This window comes from Saccoglossus kowalevskii, chromosome 8 (genome assembly GCF_978046115.1).
Source record: "Saccoglossus kowalevskii chromosome 8, keSacKowa6.1, whole genome shotgun sequence".
Lineage (NCBI taxonomy): Eukaryota > Metazoa > Hemichordata > Enteropneusta > Harrimaniidae > Saccoglossus > Saccoglossus kowalevskii.
In genome coordinates, this window is record NC_140648.1 from 14,360,745 (window position 1) to 14,381,989 (window position 21,245).

General features: G+C 36.5%; 1 protein-coding gene across 1 annotated transcript in view; it reads right to left on the reverse strand.

Annotated features, from left to right (window-relative positions):
- The window catches only part of LOC100378340 (exportin-6-like), a 33,279-nt gene extending 12,041 nt beyond the window's left edge, over positions 1 to 21,238 (reverse strand). The window contains exons 1-15 of the mRNA XM_006823663.3: positions 21,091 to 21,238; positions 16,228 to 16,321; positions 15,187 to 15,299; positions 14,491 to 14,688; positions 13,829 to 13,988; positions 13,310 to 13,456; positions 11,754 to 12,207; positions 11,468 to 11,594; positions 10,980 to 11,089; positions 10,611 to 10,719; positions 7,016 to 7,108; positions 6,764 to 6,836; positions 4,099 to 4,258; positions 2,402 to 2,494; positions 2,058 to 2,208 (exon numbers count right to left, since the gene is read on the reverse strand). Coding sequence (XP_006823726.1) covers positions 2,058 to 2,208; positions 2,402 to 2,494; positions 4,099 to 4,258; positions 6,764 to 6,836; positions 7,016 to 7,108; positions 10,611 to 10,719; positions 10,980 to 11,089; positions 11,468 to 11,594; positions 11,754 to 12,207; positions 13,310 to 13,456; positions 13,829 to 13,988; positions 14,491 to 14,688; positions 15,187 to 15,299; positions 16,228 to 16,321; positions 21,091 to 21,093 — 2,085 coding nt within the window. The 5' untranslated portion in view covers positions 21,094 to 21,238. The remainder of the gene's footprint in view (positions 1 to 2,057; positions 2,209 to 2,401; positions 2,495 to 4,098; positions 4,259 to 6,763; positions 6,837 to 7,015; positions 7,109 to 10,610; positions 10,720 to 10,979; positions 11,090 to 11,467; positions 11,595 to 11,753; positions 12,208 to 13,309; positions 13,457 to 13,828; positions 13,989 to 14,490; positions 14,689 to 15,186; positions 15,300 to 16,227; positions 16,322 to 21,090) is intronic.
- Positions 21,239 to 21,245: the final 7 nt, after the last annotated feature.

Sequence of the window (21,245 nt, forward strand, 5' to 3'; positions counted from 1 at the left end):
CATAACTGATTAGCACAATACCTCATTGTGAAACTTTATCTACACTAAATATCCTATATCCAATTCTGACTCACTTCAAATCTCATTGTACTTATCAATTTTCCTACGACTTTTATGAATAAATGTCCTTGGACTTTCAGTGTTCTCCCCAGACTTCATGTCAAGCATCACGGTCAATTTGCATAACAATACATCTAATTTGCATAATTATATTTGCATAATACTAGTAATCAGTTTTTCCTAACCAATTTGGTCAATCTACTAAGACAATTAATTAATACAATTAAGACAAGATATTTTTATATTTGATAAATTTTATATCATTTTACTGCATTGTATTTTATGTTTTTGTATCAAGTCAAATAAAGTTTGAAATAGAACAGCATAAAAAGGAAAACAAATTGAAAAACTTGTGTTATAGCTAGTCAGTGAATATAATGTTATCCATGGATGCATGGATGTACATGATGGATGTAACTGATCATTGTGTACAAGTTTTAGTGCCCATGTCACTGTCAGTTCATATAACGTCGGGGGAAAACATCTTTTGGTTAAATTTATAAAGTCGGCGAGATATCGAAATATGTTGAAATAAATCAATAATTAGAAAAAAATTCTACAATGGCAGTTCGGCACTAATAGTCGGCGATTTTTCATTGCTATATACCTTGTGAGTAACGCTACGATCACCGTAACATTGTCAGCTGACGGCATTGCGTTGGACGGGTATTCACTGCTGCTATTGCGATCATCGGTATCTGACTTTTTGGTGTAAAATACACAAATTGTTAATTAAAACGGTTCATTGACTATTATCATAGGCAATACATCAAAATCGTCAACGAGATGTTTTTAAACATCACGGAAAAACATGCACTCTGCGCCGCCATCTTTGTTACCTCGATCAGAGCCCCTCTGTAACGCAGCATGCATCGGTCACAAGGTTGCAACGTGCATTATGTGGCCTTAGGGCGGCGTTCTTCGCTACTAAGGCATCCTATGAATGGGGTATTTCCAGAGGTCAGGGTTCGTTTTTTCTTAACCCGTCTCGTCTGCTGTTGAATTATTCACACTTTTCTTTCCAATGCGACTTAATTTCACTTGTTTTTTTTTTAATTTTGGGGTAATTAATGTCACCGGCAGCAGCAAATTGGGGTTGATCTTCCCGACGTACGCCGTGACTTGTTTTGTCACATTGTTGCCGTTGCGTGCAATGGGCAAATTATTGCTACTCTAGTATTTTTTTTTGGATTTGGAGGCTCTGCACCCCGGCTCTGCATCCTTGAAAGACTTCGCAACTTATTGCAGACTTCCGTTTTTATCACTGTCTTTGTATGGCTAACAAAAGCGGGATTACCTTTCGATCAATACATGTAATTGTTTTAAATTCGTGCAAGACGAGACTGACACTTGTAAACAAAGCAATAAGCATCACGGGCGAGTGACCAAGCGTCACGGACAAAGGGCAAGCATCACGGCCGAGTGTCCAAGCGTCACGGTACCGTGTCGCTTCAGAGGCCTAGGGAGAACACTGACTTTCATGTCTTTTGTTCTGATAAATTGTTTTAAAACTTTTATACAGAACATGTGGCATCAGTTACGCTGACCAAGTTTTACTGTGCTAAAAAGAAACCACAAAGACAGGGTTCAAACTCACAACTCGCACAACTGCGATGTAACAGACATTCTGGCCATTGAGCTATTTGGATCCTAATGGTCGGGCATTCCCCAAAATATATATCTATAGATGGTTTGAGGCAGTGGGTCCATAAAACCATTAATGTATTCTGTTTTATAATGTAAAGTCCTCCCTGTGATAAAATGCAACCTCAACATTCAATTTCCAGTCAGACGCTATACCCTAGAATAGCTTGCATACTTGGGGAACACATAACCCGGTTTCCTCATAAACATCAATATTGGTTGAAATTGATAGAAATGAGAGGACACAGTTGTCTTTGTGTGACAACAAGGATGTGAATATTTTTTACATTAATAAACCATATAATAAGGTTATAATAATATCTAATAATCTTGAAAAGTGACTTTTTACTTACTCCCTTGGCTAATAGTGGTGTAAGAGCATCCACCATTGTAGTCACCATGGCAACAAACTGCTCTTGCTCTTTTCCATGTCGCTGTGTTTCGAGGTAGAACTGCGCCACCCACTGATTAAATGCTTGCAGGGCTGCCAATGCCTGGGCGTGACTGAATAAAACAAGCAATAACAATGTGTAGATATATCATTATTTATTTCAAGTTCAGGTGACATGTTACTGTTTCTCACTCAGGATATTTAGCAAGTTCAACTCAGCTAACATAACTGATGTACCGGTAGCACCAGTAGCCAAAGTCGACAAAAATAACAAGGTAATATCCAAAATGAACAGATAAGACTTACACTTGAATAAAATCTGGTCTCAGTACGGTTGGTATTGGAGTATGTACATCATACAGTCTCATTTTGGTACCATATACAGAACACTGACACAACCTGATAAACAAAGGAAAATACAAATAAGTGTATGCTACGATTATTGTTGAAAGGCATACTTGTAAAAACCTGTTAGGAACTTGTTCAAATTTCTTGTGGATACTGTCCTTAAGTTAACAAGAAGAAGTATACACTTAGGCAGTACTGGATCGCATCCAAATTCAATATCCTTTGAACAATATACACGTACTGGATTCTGCCGTAAATTCGCCGTAAATTTTCCAAATGCCTAAAAGTTTCATCGTAGTCAAGAGTATTGATGTTTATTGCGACTAGTGTGAATAGGTAAGCTTCGTTTCGACAATGAGCTGTTATCACTGTGAATTATTCTTCAAATGCTCTGTTTATCTTTTGAAAACAAACATTTTTTTTTATTTAAAAACAAATCATGCCGCTTTTCCATCAAAATCCAAGCCAAAAGATCGTACAACAACATCAGCAAATCTCTTCCGTGCTGCATTTAATAATATTAACATATTTAAATGAGGTATAGTAATTTGAGCACGTTGGCATCATCCATCGTTTTCATTGGTTAATTAGAGATTTTACTGTCAGGTCAAAGAACACCGTCCCAGGTCAAAACATGTCGGATATTTGTTTCTACAGCATCGAGCGTTGAAAATGCGATCGCTTACGATGAAACAAGTTGAAAATTAATTGCATTTCATAACAATTCAACGAATTTATTTTTATCATTACTAGCAGAGGTACATTACTTGGGGTTTGCAACTCGCATAGTACTGTATGGTGACATCATGTCAAGATCCCATTCAAGTCTCTTCTTGTAGATAGCGAGACTGAGGCTACGACCTTCTGACATGACGCATATCAATGTTCAAGGTTTGTAATGAAAAAAATAAACTTTTCTTGTCACTATCATATTGAAAAATGTGATACATCGAAAATGTACAGAAAATATAGTTCTCGTAATCCGTCATATCGTGGGCAGCTATTTTGATTCACCTGGACATCCCAGTATCCTAGTTTCCTCGGGCATGCGCATTCGCATTTTTGCTGAGTTGGAACGTTTATGCGAGAGCGAGATTGTGACGGGATCTTGGTATCATGTCACCGTAGTTACAAACCCAAGTAATGTACCTCTGTTACTAGGTAATAATCAACAATTGTGAAACGTAGCAGTTGGGTTCATTTTTATTTGAAACTTCTTTTAGAATATACTTTCGTTACTAATAAAATGAAACAAAATAATTGTATTTGGCGCACAAGGTTCATTAATATGATTTTTTTGGAGAAAGATGTGCGGTCTATATTTTAATCCAGCAAGAAACAATTTTAGATTAGCTTCTACAATAGTTTCTTTCGTTTTGGGTCGTCCAACTGCCGGCGTTGAAAACTCGCGTAGGTAGATTTTTCAATAAAAATATAAGCCCCAAAAAATATTTGATGAAATTTTGAACCCCAAATAAGGGCCCACCATCCATTTTTCAGATGGGCGAATTTACGGCAGAATCCTGTAATTACCAAACTGCCTCAATGAGCATTGTTCGCATAATCACACCATGATAATTCAAACGAGGAAATGTGGATGCTTAACATAACCTGTACAATAGTTTGTTTGTTTGTTTGCTAAGAAGGTGTCTTACCTATTCATGAGTGACAAGGCATCATGTAATCTATCAGTAAACTTATCGGCAATGAAATGATCTGCATGCCGACCCAATGCTTGCAATAATGATGATAGATCACGCAATGTACAATGAAGGCGACGACAATCAGTTTCTACAGAAATATTCAATCTTCTCTCTGTACAACAAGAAAATCATAATTTTGAATAAAAGTAATAATATAAATTACCTAGATTGCATAATTTCTAATGATGGAAGTAATTACTGTGGAATATTTTATTTTCGCTTTTTCAAGATACCCAATACTTTCGCGAGATTTTATTTGCGCGGAGTTGAATAGAGAATTCAAGGGATTAACTTCAAGGATCAACACTTGCCCAGTTGGGCAGGAAATGCTCCAGATTTTGATTAGTGAAAGCAGAAGATACTTAATGTTCGAATCAAAAATAATCACACCTTCCTAGGTCTAGACATCGATACAAAAGCCAGTTTTAATAATAGAACACATTAACGCCAAAGAACAAAGGTTTTTACCTTAAAAAACCAGTGATTTTCATCAAGTTTGTCAGTTTAATTTACGTTCGAGTACTGTATACACCATGTCTCTAATAACGAATTGTTTAAAGCAAGTTAATCCACCGTCATCCCCGGGTCTCGGTCTCCCTGACCCACGTGAAGAAGTATTCCTCGTCGAGGCTAAAGCCATCGAAGCTGCTAACACCGCTGTTGAACAAAGTGTTTCTGTGTCCCGCAAACGAAAACGTGGTGACTACAATTTTTATTTTGATGAAGTTTGGGCAAAAATTGGGTGATCGGCTCTCGAAAATGGTGTCATGAAGACTGTTCGAAAGTTTAGCAAAGATCTTGGAAAAATGTTCCTGAGAGTAGCGTCAAAAGCATGAGAGATTCTTATGTAAGGAAACAAAAAACAAGATTTGAGTTCAATTGTCACAGCTTTACCGAAGGGTCAACGGGGTCAGCCACTTCTCATCGGTCGTGAGCTCGATATCAAGGCGCAGCAGTGGATTCGTAAAGTGCGTGTAAGTGGTGGGGTAATAAATAATGGCTGCAACACAAGGAATAGTGCAAAAAGTCGATAGAACAAAACTTCAACAGTAGGGGGGAACAGTAAACATTAGTAAATCCTGGGCAGTCACTTCTGAAGCGAATGAATGTTGTAAAGAGAAAAGGCACGAAAGGGGTAAAGAAACTTCCAAGTGATTTTGATGATATCAAATTTGCGTTCCTCAAACGATTTAAGAATGTGGTGTCTGAACATGATATCCCGAATGAGTTGATCATTAATTGGGATCAGACCGGTGTTAGTTTGGTTCCTGGCGGAGAATGGACTTTGGAGGATCGAGGAAGTCAGCAAGTTACAGTGAATGGCATTGACGACAAGCGACAAATCACCGTACTGTTGGCGATCAGTAAAGCAGGACATTTACTGCCACCTCAACTCATCTATGCTGGGAAACGTTGTCACCCAAAAGTAAATTTTCTTGAGTCTTGGGATATCACACAGACCACTTCTCACTAGAGTAATGAAGATTCCATGATTCGGTATGCAGAGAAAGTAATTGTGCCGTACTTCAAAAATCAACGCACTCTAATTGGCCTCCAAAAAAATCCACGAGCTCTGTGTTTGTTCGATGTTTACAGAGCCCACCGATCTAAAGAGATGCATGAAATACTGCAAAGAAACCATATACATGTGGTATATATTCCAGCGTGTTGCACCGATCGACTACAGCCATTAGATTTGGCAGTCAACAAAGAATTCAAAGACAAATTAAAGAACTGTTTCCAGTCTTGGTATGCAGACAAAGTTACCGAGTCACTCGACAACAGTGTAGACGTTAAAGGTATTGACGTTAACCACGTAGATCTCAGTACATCGCTGATGAAACCATTGCATGCCAAATGGTTGATTAAATGTTATGAAATTTATCCAGTCGTCATGACATTGTCGGATTTATACAGGCGGGACTTGTTTAAGAAAGTTGTGTAAAATACTAGTATTGGCTATGAATATTTGCCCTACATCGGAACTGAACGAACTTTTGAAATTGTGAATTAATATTGCCATTTTTTTTACTGTACTAGTATTTGTATGTATAAATATTTATGTAAAGGAAATAAAACTTAATTTTGTCATTTAATAACTTGTATATCGTTTTAGAGTGTGCGTAGAAACGTAGCTTGTTATTCACTACGATCCAATATGGCGGCAAGCTGGCCTCATTAATTATTCATGAGATGCTAAAACAACACTTCGTGGTATTTTTATTTTCATGCTAATTTCCCTATCGCGAAATAAGCGAAAATAAAATCCCCGCGAAAATAAAGTATTCCACAGTATTTCAGTAAATTGCTAGAGTCAGTCAATCAGACATCGTGGGAATTGAAAAACCAAAATGCCAATCAGTCTAAAACAAAAAGGCAGCCTGAGGTCACCAGCAATCTTTTATTAGATGGAAAATTATGTTGAGCTACAAGGGACTGATATTGTCTTGCATGTTTTAGACACAACTGGACAATATTCACATTTATTATTGAGTTACACACATTCAATGAGTTACTCATATTTATTGGGTTACCAATGTTTTATATCACGTTACTTGCATTCACTGTTTCTCACATTTACTGTCAAGTTTCTCATAATCACTGCTTAGTTACTCACGATCATTGTCTGAACCAGTTACAAATTGCTGTAAACCCAAATATACTTCAGAATAGTCTTGGAATGGTGGGTACTGCAAGAATAAAATATGGTGGTAAAAATATCTCTTGTTTTACACATTTATTCATGACTAAGTGAACACTGTAGTGAACTATATTATACCTGACCTTATCATTAATATATTTTAATACATGTATAATCTAATTCTAATTCAAATTTGACAATTAAAGTGAGAAAAAAATTATACTTTACCATCAAACTGAACACTTCATTTGGGAGGAGTTCAGCAACCCTTGCCACTACTTCTATGCATTGTCGTAGAAAATACTGCCATTCAGTTTCACACTGAGATGAGACAGGATAAAAAGACACATTAAAGATGATATAAATTTATACATACAATGTTTCAGTGCAGTACTTGTGTTGTGATGCATGCAGTATATTTCGATACGGTATAGGGCAGTGTTGTGATGCGGAGCAGTATATTATGATGTGGTGCAGTGATAGAGCGTCTTGTGATGCGGAGCAGTATATTATGATGTGGTGCAGTGATAGAGCGTCTTGTGATGCAGTGCAGTATATTATGATGTGGTACAGTGATAGAGCATCTTGTGATGCAGTGCAGTATATTATGATGTGGTGCAGTGATGGAGCGTCTTGTGATGCAGTGCAGTATATTATGATGTGGTGCAGTGATAGAGCGTCTTGTGATGCAATGCAGTATATTATAATGTGGTGCAGTGATAGAGCGTCTTGTGATGCAGCACAGTATATTATAATGTGGTGCAGTGAAAATGGACAGATGCTCCTCGAAATGTGTTGTAGCAGACAGCTGTGCATCACAAACACCTACTTCCCAAACAGGGACAGACATAAAGTCTCATGGATGCATCCACGTTCTCATCATTGGCACCAGCTTGATCTTGTTATCACGAAAAGAGCAAACTTACAGAGTGTGCATAATACAAGAAGTTATCACAGTGCTGACTGTGACACAGATCACTTCGTTGTCATCAGCAGAGTAGTGGTGAATCTGCAAAAGGTGCATCATGCCAAGCCAAAAGGTTTGCCCAAGATAAATACGGCCCACATAAAGGATATAGAGAGGACCAACCACTTTGTCTCTTCTATAAGCACTCTCCCCGGCATCAATGATAACCGGTCAGCAGAAGCAAGATGGTCACTACTGAGCGAAAACATCTATGCATTTGCCATAGAAGCATACGGAAAGAGGGTAAAACAAAATAGAGACTGGTTTGAAGCAAATCTCCAAACAATGGAGCCTCTTATTGATGCAAAGAGACAAGCTATGATCTAATGGAAACAATATTCAACACAGGAAAATCTCAGCCTTCTGAGAAAAGCCAGAGCCGCTAGTCAAGAGATGGCAAGGAAATGCGCAAACAAGTACTGGCTGGAGTTATGTGATAAAATTGAAAATGCATCTTCATCCGGCAACATAAGGGTCATGTATGAAGGAATCAAGCAAGCCACAGGGCCAGTCACAAACAAATCAGCTCCCCTCAAGTCCAAAGATGGACAGACAATCTCCGATCGCTCCAAGCAGATGGAAAGGTGGGTAGAGCACTACCTAGAGCTCTACTCAACCGAAAATCAAGTATCTGAAGACGCCATCAACAGTATTCCCGAGCTCCCAACTCGGGAATACTGTTGATTGCGTCTTTAGATACTAGTTTTGACTCATAAGTCACCTCGATGCTGAACCCACCATGGAAGAACTTGAAAAAGCTATCAATGCATTAGCCATTGGTAAAGCACCAGGAAATGATGCCATTCCCCCAGAGGTGATAAAAAAAGGAAAATCAGTCCTACTGCCACATCTTCATGGGCTACTCTGTTTGTGTTGAAAAGAAGGTGAAGTGCCCCAGGATATAAGGAACTCAAAGACAGTGACTCTATACAAGAACAAAGGTGACCGCTCTGACTGCAACAAATATCCCTCCTCAACATCGTAGGCAAGTTGTTCGCGCGTGTTATCCTTACAAGACTGCAGGCCCTCGCAGAACAAGTTTTTTCAGAATCACAATGTGGTTTTAGATCAGGTCGCTCCACCATAGACATGATCTTCTCTGTGAGACAACTCCAGGAAAATTGCAGGGAAAAGCGACAACCTCTATACTTGGCCTTCATTGACCTTACCAAGGCCTTCGACCTGGTAAGTCGCAGTGGCTTATTCAGTCTTCTTCAGTGCATAGGCTGCCCACCAAAGCTCCTAAGTCTCATCAAGTCTTTCCATACAGACATGAAAGGCACTGTCAGCTTCGACGGGGATTCATCTGAACCATTCGACATTCGTAGCGGTGTTAAGCAAGGATGCATGCTCGCCCCGACACTCTTCGGGATCTTCTTCTCTCTCCTTCTGTACTACGCCTTCGGCTCTTCATCTGACGGTGTCTACATCCACACCAGGCACGACGGAAAACTCTTTAAATTGGCTCGGCTTCGGGCCAAGTCCAAGATCACACGTGTTCTCTCCTCAGAGAAATGCTGTTTACTGATGATGCTGCTCTTGAGAGTCACACCCATGACGGTCTTGAACGACTTATGGACCGCTTCTCTAAAGCCTGCAAAAAGTTCACTCTCACAATCAGCATTAAGAAAACGGAGGTAATGGCACAGGACCCTCCAATACCACCTTCCATCCAAATCGATGACTCGCAGTTGGCTGTGGTCGATAACTTCAGATACTTGGGCTCAAACATCTTTCAGAGCTTGTCCCTTGATGCAGAGATAAATGCGCGCATTGGAAAAGCCACAGGAGTCGTGTCCAAGCTGACAAAGAGAGTCTGGGAGAACAAAAATCTGACTCTTAGCTCAAAGTTGAAAGTCTACCACGCATGTGTTCTCAGCACTCTTCTATACAGTAGTGAAACATGGGAAACTTACACAAATCAGGAGGCTAAACTAAACGGCTACCACATGAGGTGCCTACGTCGACTATTAGGGATCACCTGGGAAGACAAAATCACCAATCGTGAATTTCTCAGCAAGGCCAAGACAACATCAATCTTCGCCATGCTGAGCCAAAGACGACTGCGCTGGCTGGGTCATGTTAGCCGTATGGACAAGGGACGTCTTCCAAAGGACTTGCTGTACGGCCAACTTGAGGAAGGAACACGCCCAGTTGGTCGGCCAGGCCTGAGGTTCTCTGACGTCTGTAAAAGAGACCTCAAGGCTACTCACATAGACACACAGTCATGGGAGATAACAGCCGATGACCTCTCAGCATGGAGACAAGCAGTCAGCAAAGACATCCAGGGCGCGGAGGAGGACAGACACGAAAGACAGCGACAGAAGCGACTGAGGAGTAAAGCATCTATCAGCTCACTCGACAACTCAGTTTTCATTGCCAGGGATTTTCACTCAAGGATTGGGCTCTACAGCCACCACAGACGCTGCTTAAGTTCAACCACATCATGGCGCAACCCATCGTCTTCCTAGACGGACGGAGGCCGACGGTGCAGTGATAGGACAGTGTTGTGACGTAGTGCAATATATTACGATGCGATGCAGTGTGGTGATAGGGTGTGTTGTGACGTGGTGCAGTGCAGTATATTACAATATGGTGCAATGTTTGTGATGCGAAGCAAAGTGTTGTGATCAATGCAATGTAGTGCTGTGATGCAGTGCAGAGTGGTTTAATGTGACGAGGTGCAGGTGTTGTATTGCTATGCAATGAAGAGTGGTGTAATAGATTCACTGAATGCAACATAATCTGATGTAATTATTCAATCCGTTTCATTAGTTTTATTCCTTGACTTGCGAATATAGTGAATAAAAGTGTATTATGATCAAAATTGAATGACAAATTAATTATATAACTTACATCATCATCCAGAGTTTCATCGTCCATTTCTTCCAACTGTGATTGATTAAAACGAAACTGAAGTTTATGAATGAGTTCACTAACCAAACTGACCAAGGCATCCTTATACCTGCAAATAATACATCCAGTAAGTTCAGTAAAACATACCATACGATGATGAGTTGAGATGAATGCATTCAGTCAACTATTCAAATACTTTTCTCAATATTAATTTTAAAAGTTTGTAACCAGTTAAAAATTCTGCTTCTTTAGTCTTCATATTTGCCAAAATGTTTGAGTAAACCCTACATTTTGACCACGCAGATTTACATTTATGTCTTCACACAAAAGCTTAATCTAAGTATGAATTGAGTTACCCATAATTCTCACCTGTTTACTACTTCCTCTCTCTCTGCAGTCCGGCACCTTGTTTCATTGACAAGATAATCTATGAACACCATCCATATATCTAAGCACACATAGAAGCCTTCATTGTTTGGCTAGACATATGGGAGATAAAGAAAGTCAAATATAGTGGCAATATATGCAGCTGCAGTACTGTTAATTTCCAGTGGTTGAAGGCATAAACAAGCATTGTCGGCAATGCTCCTAGGAATACTGCAATTTTGGAATTATTTTAAACTGATAGCAAGATAACAGTTTATCAGATCAGTTTATTTTAGTGCTTGCAGTAGCAGTCAGCGGTAATCTTTGTTGGGCCACAATTTTTTAAGTGATTTGATTGAGACTGTAATTCAACAGTCTCTCCTTGCATCACGTCTCAGGGTGCAGCCTGTCACCAAGACAACCACAAAGCCTGATTAACCATGAAGTAGAAACAACATATCAACTAATAAATGGAATTATCCGGTACTCACCTGTTTAAAAGTATATTTGAAGAGCAGCGCTAAAAGTTCTAACAATGGAAACTGTGAATTGCCTTCAAACCGTCTCAGATGCACACTAACAAATAATCTTAAAAATTCTGTAAATTTTTCAATATAACTGAAAATAAAATAAAATGAGAGTTGAATATTAATGAGGATGTCATATTTAAATATATGTATATGGCACAAGAGAATGTGGAAGGATGAATGAAAATCCAACTTCAGATACTCCATGCCATAGCAACAGTCCTATTGGTGGTTGGTAAGTTAAACTTACTTCTCGTCTAGTTCTGCTAATTTATTTCCAACAGATTGCGCGGTGGTGTCCTTAGTTAATCTCTGCAATAACTGGAATGTCTGCTGAAACATCCGAAGTAGAAATTCCTCAAATTCAGCTGGCACACAGTTCTTGGACATAAGTTCATTGATACAACACATAGCAAGAACACCCAAGTTTGAGCTTCCTGTTTTACTGAAACTTGTATGACCTTGTGACAATGATGGATTGTTTTGTACAGTGTTAATATCACAACCGAAACTCGCAAACTGGAATATCGTAGTTAGTAATGCTGGAGTGATGTTTGTTGATAACGGAATCCAGCTGAAGAGATGGTTCAAGCAACTCAAAGCTAGTCCACTTAGTTGTTCGCTATCCTGATCCAATGGCGGCAATGGTTGGACGTTTTGTTTACTGCTGCCAGGCGACTGAAACATGCTGCTTAGTATACTCCCTAAAATAAATGAAAATGTAAATCATCATATCCGTCCGTCCTTTTAGTGTCAAAATGTGATGTATGTTAACGATTAGAAAATGAATTATTTTGTGGCTACTACAGATATCAGAGAAGATGCATACAAAGGAATCAACGAAAAACAGAAGTTATGCAGAGCCATAAAAAACTAGCAGCCTGTTGGCTGAGATAGCTCCGCTATTAGCAATCCACATTTCAATTAAAGAACAGAAGATATTATTAGACAATAAACAATATGTATAATATCAAAGCAATCGGACTTGCTGTTTTCAACAAGAAGTTGAAAATATCACTTTTTAGCAAAAATGACAAAAAAATTCACCAAAATTAGAGAATTAAAGATAACATTACAAAATGAACAAATCTGTGAGAGGACCACATGTTGTACCTACATATATATGTGTAATATCAAAGCAATTGGACTTGTGGTTTTTAACAAGAAGTCGAAAATATCACTTTTTAGCAAAAATTACACAAATATTCACCAAAATTAGAGAATTGAAGATATCATTACAAAATGAACAAATCTGAGAGAGGTCTACCCAAGGTAGACAGACCAGTTAACTTTTTTACCCTAGAATAGGTTCCAAGCAAGTCAACTTTTAAATCTCTATAGTAGAATGTAAATTTCACGATCTCTAACTTTTCATTCACTTTAAATGATTTTGACTTGCCCGCTTCAAATATTTCTCATTCCGTGTATCAAAGCATTCAGGCTTGTAGTTTTCAAGAAGTTGAAAAAGTATAACATTGACACGGACAAAACGACTGATGACGACGGACAATCACTCATATGTTAAGCTCCGCTCGACAAAGTCGACAGCAGAGCTAAAAACTTTAATTTTTTCATTTTTTTGGAGTTTGACAAATTCCTTACTCAGTTCAAATTGGTACCCAGCTTGTAACTATATTTGAGATTTTCACTACATGTTACTGAGTTATGATGATCTCAGTTTACTCAACATTTTCAAGATCCCTTTTCATATAAAAAATAGTTTTGGTTTTGTGAACAAACAGCATCAAATAAAACCATATTTTAAAAGTCAAGGAAAATTGATCTGTTTTTAAGAACAATACTGACCTGACTGCAGTGGTGATGTACTAAACATAGCAAACGTCTTTTGACTTGTAGGGCTGTTAGAACTGGAATCATCATGCGTTGGTGAAGGAGGAGGTGTTGCCGTGGTTACCAAATGACGATGCTTGTCTAAAACAGATTCTAATACACCTGCAAAGAAAAAATTAAATTGAATTTATAATGACCACGCCATTGTTTGGCACACTGTATTAAAGATTGATGAGATGAGGGTATACAACTGTCATGATATGTGATGAAAAGATCCAAAAATGAAGTCACATGAATTGCACAATAATCACAAAATCATACGTACATTTATACTAATGCAATTAAGTGAATCAGAGAAAGAATTGGTTGGTGTTCATCTCAGACTGAAAAGCTAAGATCCTCGCTTATTTTTTGAATGCAGAGATGATCTCACTCATTTCTATTTATGCAATTAAACCTTTTCAATAAACCTCTTTGTTCTGTGAAAATGTTACCGATATTCTCAGTAATTGAAATACATGTATTTGGTCTAACCTGTAAGTAAACTAAGTATAGTTGGTACTTGTTGTAGCAACAAGGAATGCAGTTCTTCTTTCCTAGCAACGCTGAGATCTTCTCGTGGACATGCCAACTCTTCAGAGGTGGTCTGTAGTATGATTAACCCAAGAGCTGATGTTCCATTCTGTTGTATGAGCTGAAAAATGAAAGAAATACACATCAATGCTCTCAGATTGAAGTCAGCAGGCATGAGTGATTACTGATAGAGTTTTGTATTAATCTGAACTGAAAAAAAATGAAGTGCATGAAGGACCTAATATGTTCAATGAATATACCAAGTTTAAATAAAATATGTCCAGTTCTGGAATGACAGAATTGCTTGATTTTGAAGAATTTTAGCTCTAATATGGCTGCTATTCTGCCATCTTGGACAAATGGATGTGCTGCATATGTATTATATGATGTGTGAGCGAATTTTAAATGAAATCAGCCCATAAATGTCTGAAATACAGGTAACTTAGATAAGAGCTGACGGGAAAAAATATTAAATAATTATTAAAATGAGCATTGGCAATTATGTTTCTTTGGTCCAAAATTAACAATTAACAAAGAAACTATAAAAAAAAAAATGCAACAAAAATTTCAAAAATATAGGATACCAACATTACAGAGAAAACAATTCTGCCACAAACACATACCTGGAATATTTCAGTGAAGAATTCTGGGTAATAATGCGGCCAATCAAGTCGTCCAATATCCACCAATACTTTGACCAACTTATTACGTATAAAAGGAGGCACTGATTTGTGACGCGTTAATAATAATTTAGAAAGACTGTTGCGTATTTCAAGCTTGTCCTCCATGGGTATACCGATCCATGTTCGATTGATGACGTTCTATGTTAGCAACACACAAGAATGAGAATAGTTTTAGTCACATCAAAGATTACAGTGCACATTTTTTTAATTGGTAACATACACAGTTCAAAGGTGAAGTCGTCAAATGTGAGGTATACAGCGCATGTATGCTGCATATGACTGTGGCACATTAATGTTCACAAATATACATGTACGATTACTGTATTACATGTAGCAGTAGATACATGTACATTTACTTTAATGACAAAAGTTTGTCGTATTGTAATGATCCAGTACGCATATTTCCGAATTTATATGCACCTAATTCTAGTATTTCATTTTGGTTGGACCAATAACACATTTATGTTCAGCAGCCATGTTGAATAATCATAATCAGTGCCAGAAAGAGTCAAAAGTGTGATGATAAAATAACTGGTAATAAACTGAGAAGTACATAATAGCGCTTCTAGGAGTTTCTGAAAATAGATCTATATGGAGCAATTGTGAATGATTAGAAAAAGTAAACTCGACACTCACCTCAAAAACGGTCAAGCAGTACATCATCACATACTCGTTACATGTGTGCGACAGGAAAAAGAAACAATGCCGCCATGCTCCACTTTGTGCGCTGAAATTATTCAGTAACTCTTCTGTAAGGTGAAAATCATGCAATCAGTGTTACCTGAGGTATTTGAACAATCACACCTTACATCAGCATTACTGATTGAACAACAACATCAGCATTTAATACCCACAATGATTTAACAACACCACCTTACATCAGTGTCACCCTGGGTGATTGTACAACAACACTACATCACTTTATTTAGGAAATTCAGAAACAAGCTGAGATGCAAATGAGAACACCATCAGGTATGGACAATATACTTTTATAATAAATTCTATTGCCGGGTTCATAATAAAACAAAAGAACAGAAGACTGAGATAAATGATCGTTTTTTAGCTTATAACAGCAATGTCAGTGTTAACGTACCTATATTATCACTAGGTAAGGGTATCCCTAATTACTACTTGTCCCTGACCTTAATGTCTTTGATGCTTTTACTAAGCCATTAGGTATAAGCCAAAACTATAATAATTCAGGAAAGTATATTCTCACAAAATTGTTGATACTCTAGCTTAATTAGGATTCTGTTAATTCATTCATTGAATCAAATTCGCTAAAATAGACGTAGATATTTCAAAGTGTTTTACAGTATACATGGAATGAAGCACCTGGTCTGGTGGAAACGACTTGGATGAAATCATAATCAGAGTCATGCCAAGACTTGTACTAATAATCAAATATCAACTAAACTAAACTAGAAAGGTAATGATTGAACATCGATGAACACACATAGGGTACCTTAAAAGCTGTATTAGAAGCCGCATCCATAATAGAAGTCGCACACAATCTTTTTGAATAATTGAGAATCAAAAAATCATCATTTCTCATATGTGTAGATGCTCAAATAGAAACCGCATCTCCTCTATTGCATTGTATCATTTTAATAGAAGCCGCGGCTTCTAATACAGACTTTACAGTACTACAAATATTTAAAAAAACTAATGTTTTACCGATTTGTCGCTTCCTTTCATTGGTTGTACTACTTGCAAAGAATTCAGACATCAATGCTTCCAATGATCTTAGATTACTGTCATCTTCGGAAGCCTACAAAAAAAAGAAGAAAAAGTCATCTTTATAAAATTCAAAAACATTTAGTTTCATTATTGAATTTGACGAAACGGAAACTTGAGGACATAAAAGGAAAATGGATGTCACAATTCTAGTCTTGAATCATACTCCATATTAGACTGTTGTTGTTCAGAAACATTTTGAATCTGATTTGAAAAACAAAATGATGTCATCAAGGTCCCATGAAGTGTAATGAATGTACCAAATTTGACAGAGGACTAGTGTGAAATATCAGTGTGAAATATCTGTGACTGATATTTCTCATTAAACATGACGATATGCACAATAAACATCATTAATCTGAGTGTTTTTGGACAGCACGTGGAGAAAATCCAATCTTTCATAGATGCTGTTTTTATCCCTGCGATATGAGAATTTTAAACTAGATAACAACAATTACTAACGCGATGCAAGGACAATAACTCATATTAACAAAGACTGAAAGTTTGTTTTGAAAAATATCCTTAAGAAGGTTAATATTTCTGTCGGTTTTGAAACCCAAATGTGTAACTGCAAATGTGCGTCTACTGATTAGCATAAGACTTGTAAGCAAAGTTCCATAAATTCATGATTTTTCTGAAGTTTTGACACTAGGAGTTGGTCATGTGATAGAAAGGTTATCACTTATTCATAGATCTGGTCGATAGAATTTATTGTTTTGCTGGAAAATTTGAGAATTCAAAATGCAGGGAATATGAAAAAATATCAGAATATTAAAATTAAATACCAGCGGAAAAAAATAATGCTTTTATTTTATTTTTTTGAGGTAGTTACTAGTCATTAATGAGTTGCATTAATTGCATGAACAACTAAAACTATTTTTTCAGCCATTCAGTCACCCTTATTATGCAACTGCCAGACCTGATGCATCAGCTGGCTGTCACCCAACTAATCCATAGCTGTCATCAGACTTTTCCGAACAAAAAACTTGACACGCCAATCATGATTATAAAGATTGGGTGAAATACAAGACAACATCAACAAATGACAACAAAATTATTCAGCTTATTTCAATATTTTTTTCAACATAAATGGTAGATTTAAAAAAAAAAAAGTTCAGGGTGAGAATTAGGATTTATACACTGACTATGGTAGATCGAGAAAATGTATATCAAGTAATATTCAATAAAATAATTACAAAGTATGTATAGTGAGAATATAAGACCGGTACAGTCCAAGCGATTTATTTCTTTTTAAAATTTAAATTAAATACAAATTTCGCGAAATGGAAGTGTTAACGCGAAATCCCCTGTAATCACCCCAAAATTTCACAAAAAAACTATGTTTTATTATTATTATATTTAACAGAAAAAAAAAATCACCACAGCTGTGCCAGTCTATGGGAATATCTACTAATAAATATTATTTCTAACTAATAATTTATTGCATTCGATTATATTTTGTTTCCCTCTTCCATAGACAACCTATTAATCCATTAGAAGGAAGGTATTAATTCGATTAAATTGGATTCACTTCAGCTGTGTCAGGTACTACTGACAGAAAACAATCTCCACTGTCTGATCTCTCTCAATTTGTCTTTTGTATTCCATTTTTATTTCTGAAAGTGCATTTATTCAATTTTAATCTGGAAAAATAACAATGTGGCATAGCCACCTGGTTCAACAGAATACAACGACTAATAACATCTAACAACATTGTGGCAAAAACGATCGTGTATACACGCGACTATTTTAGTCCATTCTGATTTCAGTTTTTCAATCTTTATTACCATAACCCATTTCTTGTTGACTAAATTTTTAAATACTAAAATTGTCGCCGACTCAAAAAGAACTCTGTTTGGCAGTACATTATAATGAGAGAAAAAACGAATCCAACGGGTCTTGGAGTGGTATCAATTTTATTCCTTATAATAATAAAAAAACATGGTCTGTTGTTATGCAAAATACTAATATGTCATTGGAAAGATATGTTGGAAAGATATTTCAGAATGCTGTTTAAACATTTGGTTGACTGTAGTACCTGTTTAACATCATGAAACTATTTACAGACAACGTCATAAGGAAATAGCTTCACAGTCAAAATAGAAATCATATTTGTGATGTATGACAGACCAAATAAATTCACTTTTGACAAACCCTTTGTTGTTGAAGCAGGAAGAGAAAAATGACGTTTGGATGGCCTGGCTTGTCTAGCCTTTTGCAATGGCACCATGATGACATATTTCAATCATTGAATGTTGCATGTCACAACCATGAGTTGAGTCATTCAGAATGGATTGGCATGCAATAATGCAATGGTTAACTAAACCCTCTCCATCAGTATGGGGATCTCCAGATCTGAGGAGGCTACCAAACAAATCTCGGGACCACATGTCTGGTACCTCCTTGAGAGTAAATTCGGGCCTATATGTGTGTGATTGTAAAATGTGTACCTGTTAAATTTTGAGTCTAATTTTCTATGAAGACAAAGTAACAAGAAGATGACCTATGTAGACAACTGTGAATTAGTATACTAGTAGTAATAAAAATTACACTTAACATACAATTGTATTTTTCTTTCCTAACAAATACTTTCTTAGTACAGATAGGTAAGTTAATGGTGTGTATATAACTGTTTTTGTTGAAATGTAAGTCTGTCAATAGACCAGGAGGTACGTTCAAATGACTGATGGGTAACCACAACGATGGCCACCATTTGTGTCAACGATCATCTACACTTATATGTTTTTGCTGCACACTGTGTATTTAATGTTTCTAACCATTTTCACCACTTACATGTCACTTTTGGGTCCAAATTTACTTCCCGGGATGCACTAGGTGCTCCCAGAAATGCACCAGGTGCTCCCAGGAATTGTACAGTAATTCTGGAAATTTTATACTGATACCAACATATCACAGCACGAAAGATCAGGTTTTCAATTCAATGCAGTCCTAAGGTAAAGTCACTCAATTTACAGGATTTTGTATAGTATACTGCCCCAGCTTAGATCCAACCAAGTGTACACTCTCAACATCCTGGAACGTTTATGTTCGCATAAGCCCCACTAAATTATACTATGTCCCGTCATATTTGGCCCTGGGGGAACCAGGCTTTCAATTGAATGGTGCATAATCAGTACGACATGGAACTATTTAGATGTTACTTATTATGTTCATATACATATAAGGCCATGATGTATATTACGATCACAGAATCCATCTGAGAACAATGAACATATATAGTATACGACGTGATCTGTCAAAATACATTTATGAACCACAGTCCTTGCATGAACACAAACGACATAAATCGAGTTACGATATAATAAATATCGACATAAATATAACATACTTTTATTATAGGGTAGTATAATAGTATTGTTTAGATATATATATTTAATTAAACGTGTAATCTATCATCTGTTCAATGGCAGTTGTCTGTCAACACAGATAAAACAAAAATAATGATATTCAATAAGTGTAACAGACTCCTTAACAAGGAAATATTCTTTTATGAAGGAAAAGAAATCAATATAGTTAAAGATTTCAATTATCTTGGCTTAACTATGAGTCCAAATGGTAAATTTAAAGATGCAATGAAAAACCTAAAAAGAAAAGGAATAAAAGCCTTATTCTCATTAAAGACCAAAATTGGATCTGGTAATCTGGACATGTCCATACTACTGTCACTATTTGATAAACTTATCAGACCAGTTATTGTGTATGGGAGTGACATTTGGGGAGAAGAAAGCTCTACAAAATCAATTGTAGAGGATGTTCAGCTTACATACTATCGGTACATTCTTGGTATCTCAAAAAATACACCAATCATGGCAATATATAGTGAATTGGGAAAATTACCTCTTGACTCTTTTATTAAGAAACAAATGATAAAATATGCCAATCGTATTGCAAATTCCACAAATACTCTACTTCAAGAAGCATACTATGTCAATAAAATTATTAAAAGTAAATGGTTTAAAAAACTTGATCTGATATTAAATAATATTAACCATTCTTATCTTTTAAATGAAACAAATATTATCTCATTATCAAAATTAAAAACAATTGATGAGAAATTAAAAGAAGAGTTTACAACTGAGTGGAAAAATGAAATAAATAATGACAATAGGAAAAAATCAAATTCTAAAAATAAACTAAGAACCTACAAACTTTTTAAAACCAAAATAGAACAAGAAAACTACTTAACAATTATGAAAAACAGTGAACTTCGCAAATCCTTAACAAAATTTAGACTTGGCAACCACTGTCTGAAAATTGAAACAGGCCGGCATACAGGATTGGATTTTAAAGACAGAGTCTGCAATATGTGCGACAATGACCATGTTGAAGATGAACAACATTTTGTCACAAATTGTCCTCATTACAATGAAATAAGATCAAAACTTTACATTGTAGCTAATAAACGTATACCAAATTTTGACAAATTTAGTAATGAAAATAAATTCATATCATTACTAAGTGACGAGAAAATGTCAATTCCTTTAGCGCAATATTTAAAAAACTGTTTTAATACAAGACAGCAGCACCTACATAAACTAAGCCAGTAATACATTCCTTGTATTCAACTTATTATCTTTTTTTTTTTTTTATGCCTTTTTGTTCCCTTACTCTTTATGTGGTTATTTTTCTTTTACTAATATCTGATTTGTAACCCTTTTCATCCCCTCCGAGGGATGTTGTGTGTTAATAAATAAATAAATAAATAAAAATAAGTTCGTATACGATTCTCACACTTCCATGTTTGATCTGAAGCCATCGATAATTTTTACTTTCCCAACTTACCATCGTTGTAGCGGACGAAGTTGTCCCCACAAATGCGTCTCAATGACTCATTGGTACCAGCTACTCCACTTTGAACGGCATCGAAGATAAATTCGTGAATCCTTCACCGGTCGAAAGTCACATGTGCTTTTTGCAACTCCACCTTGTACAACCGG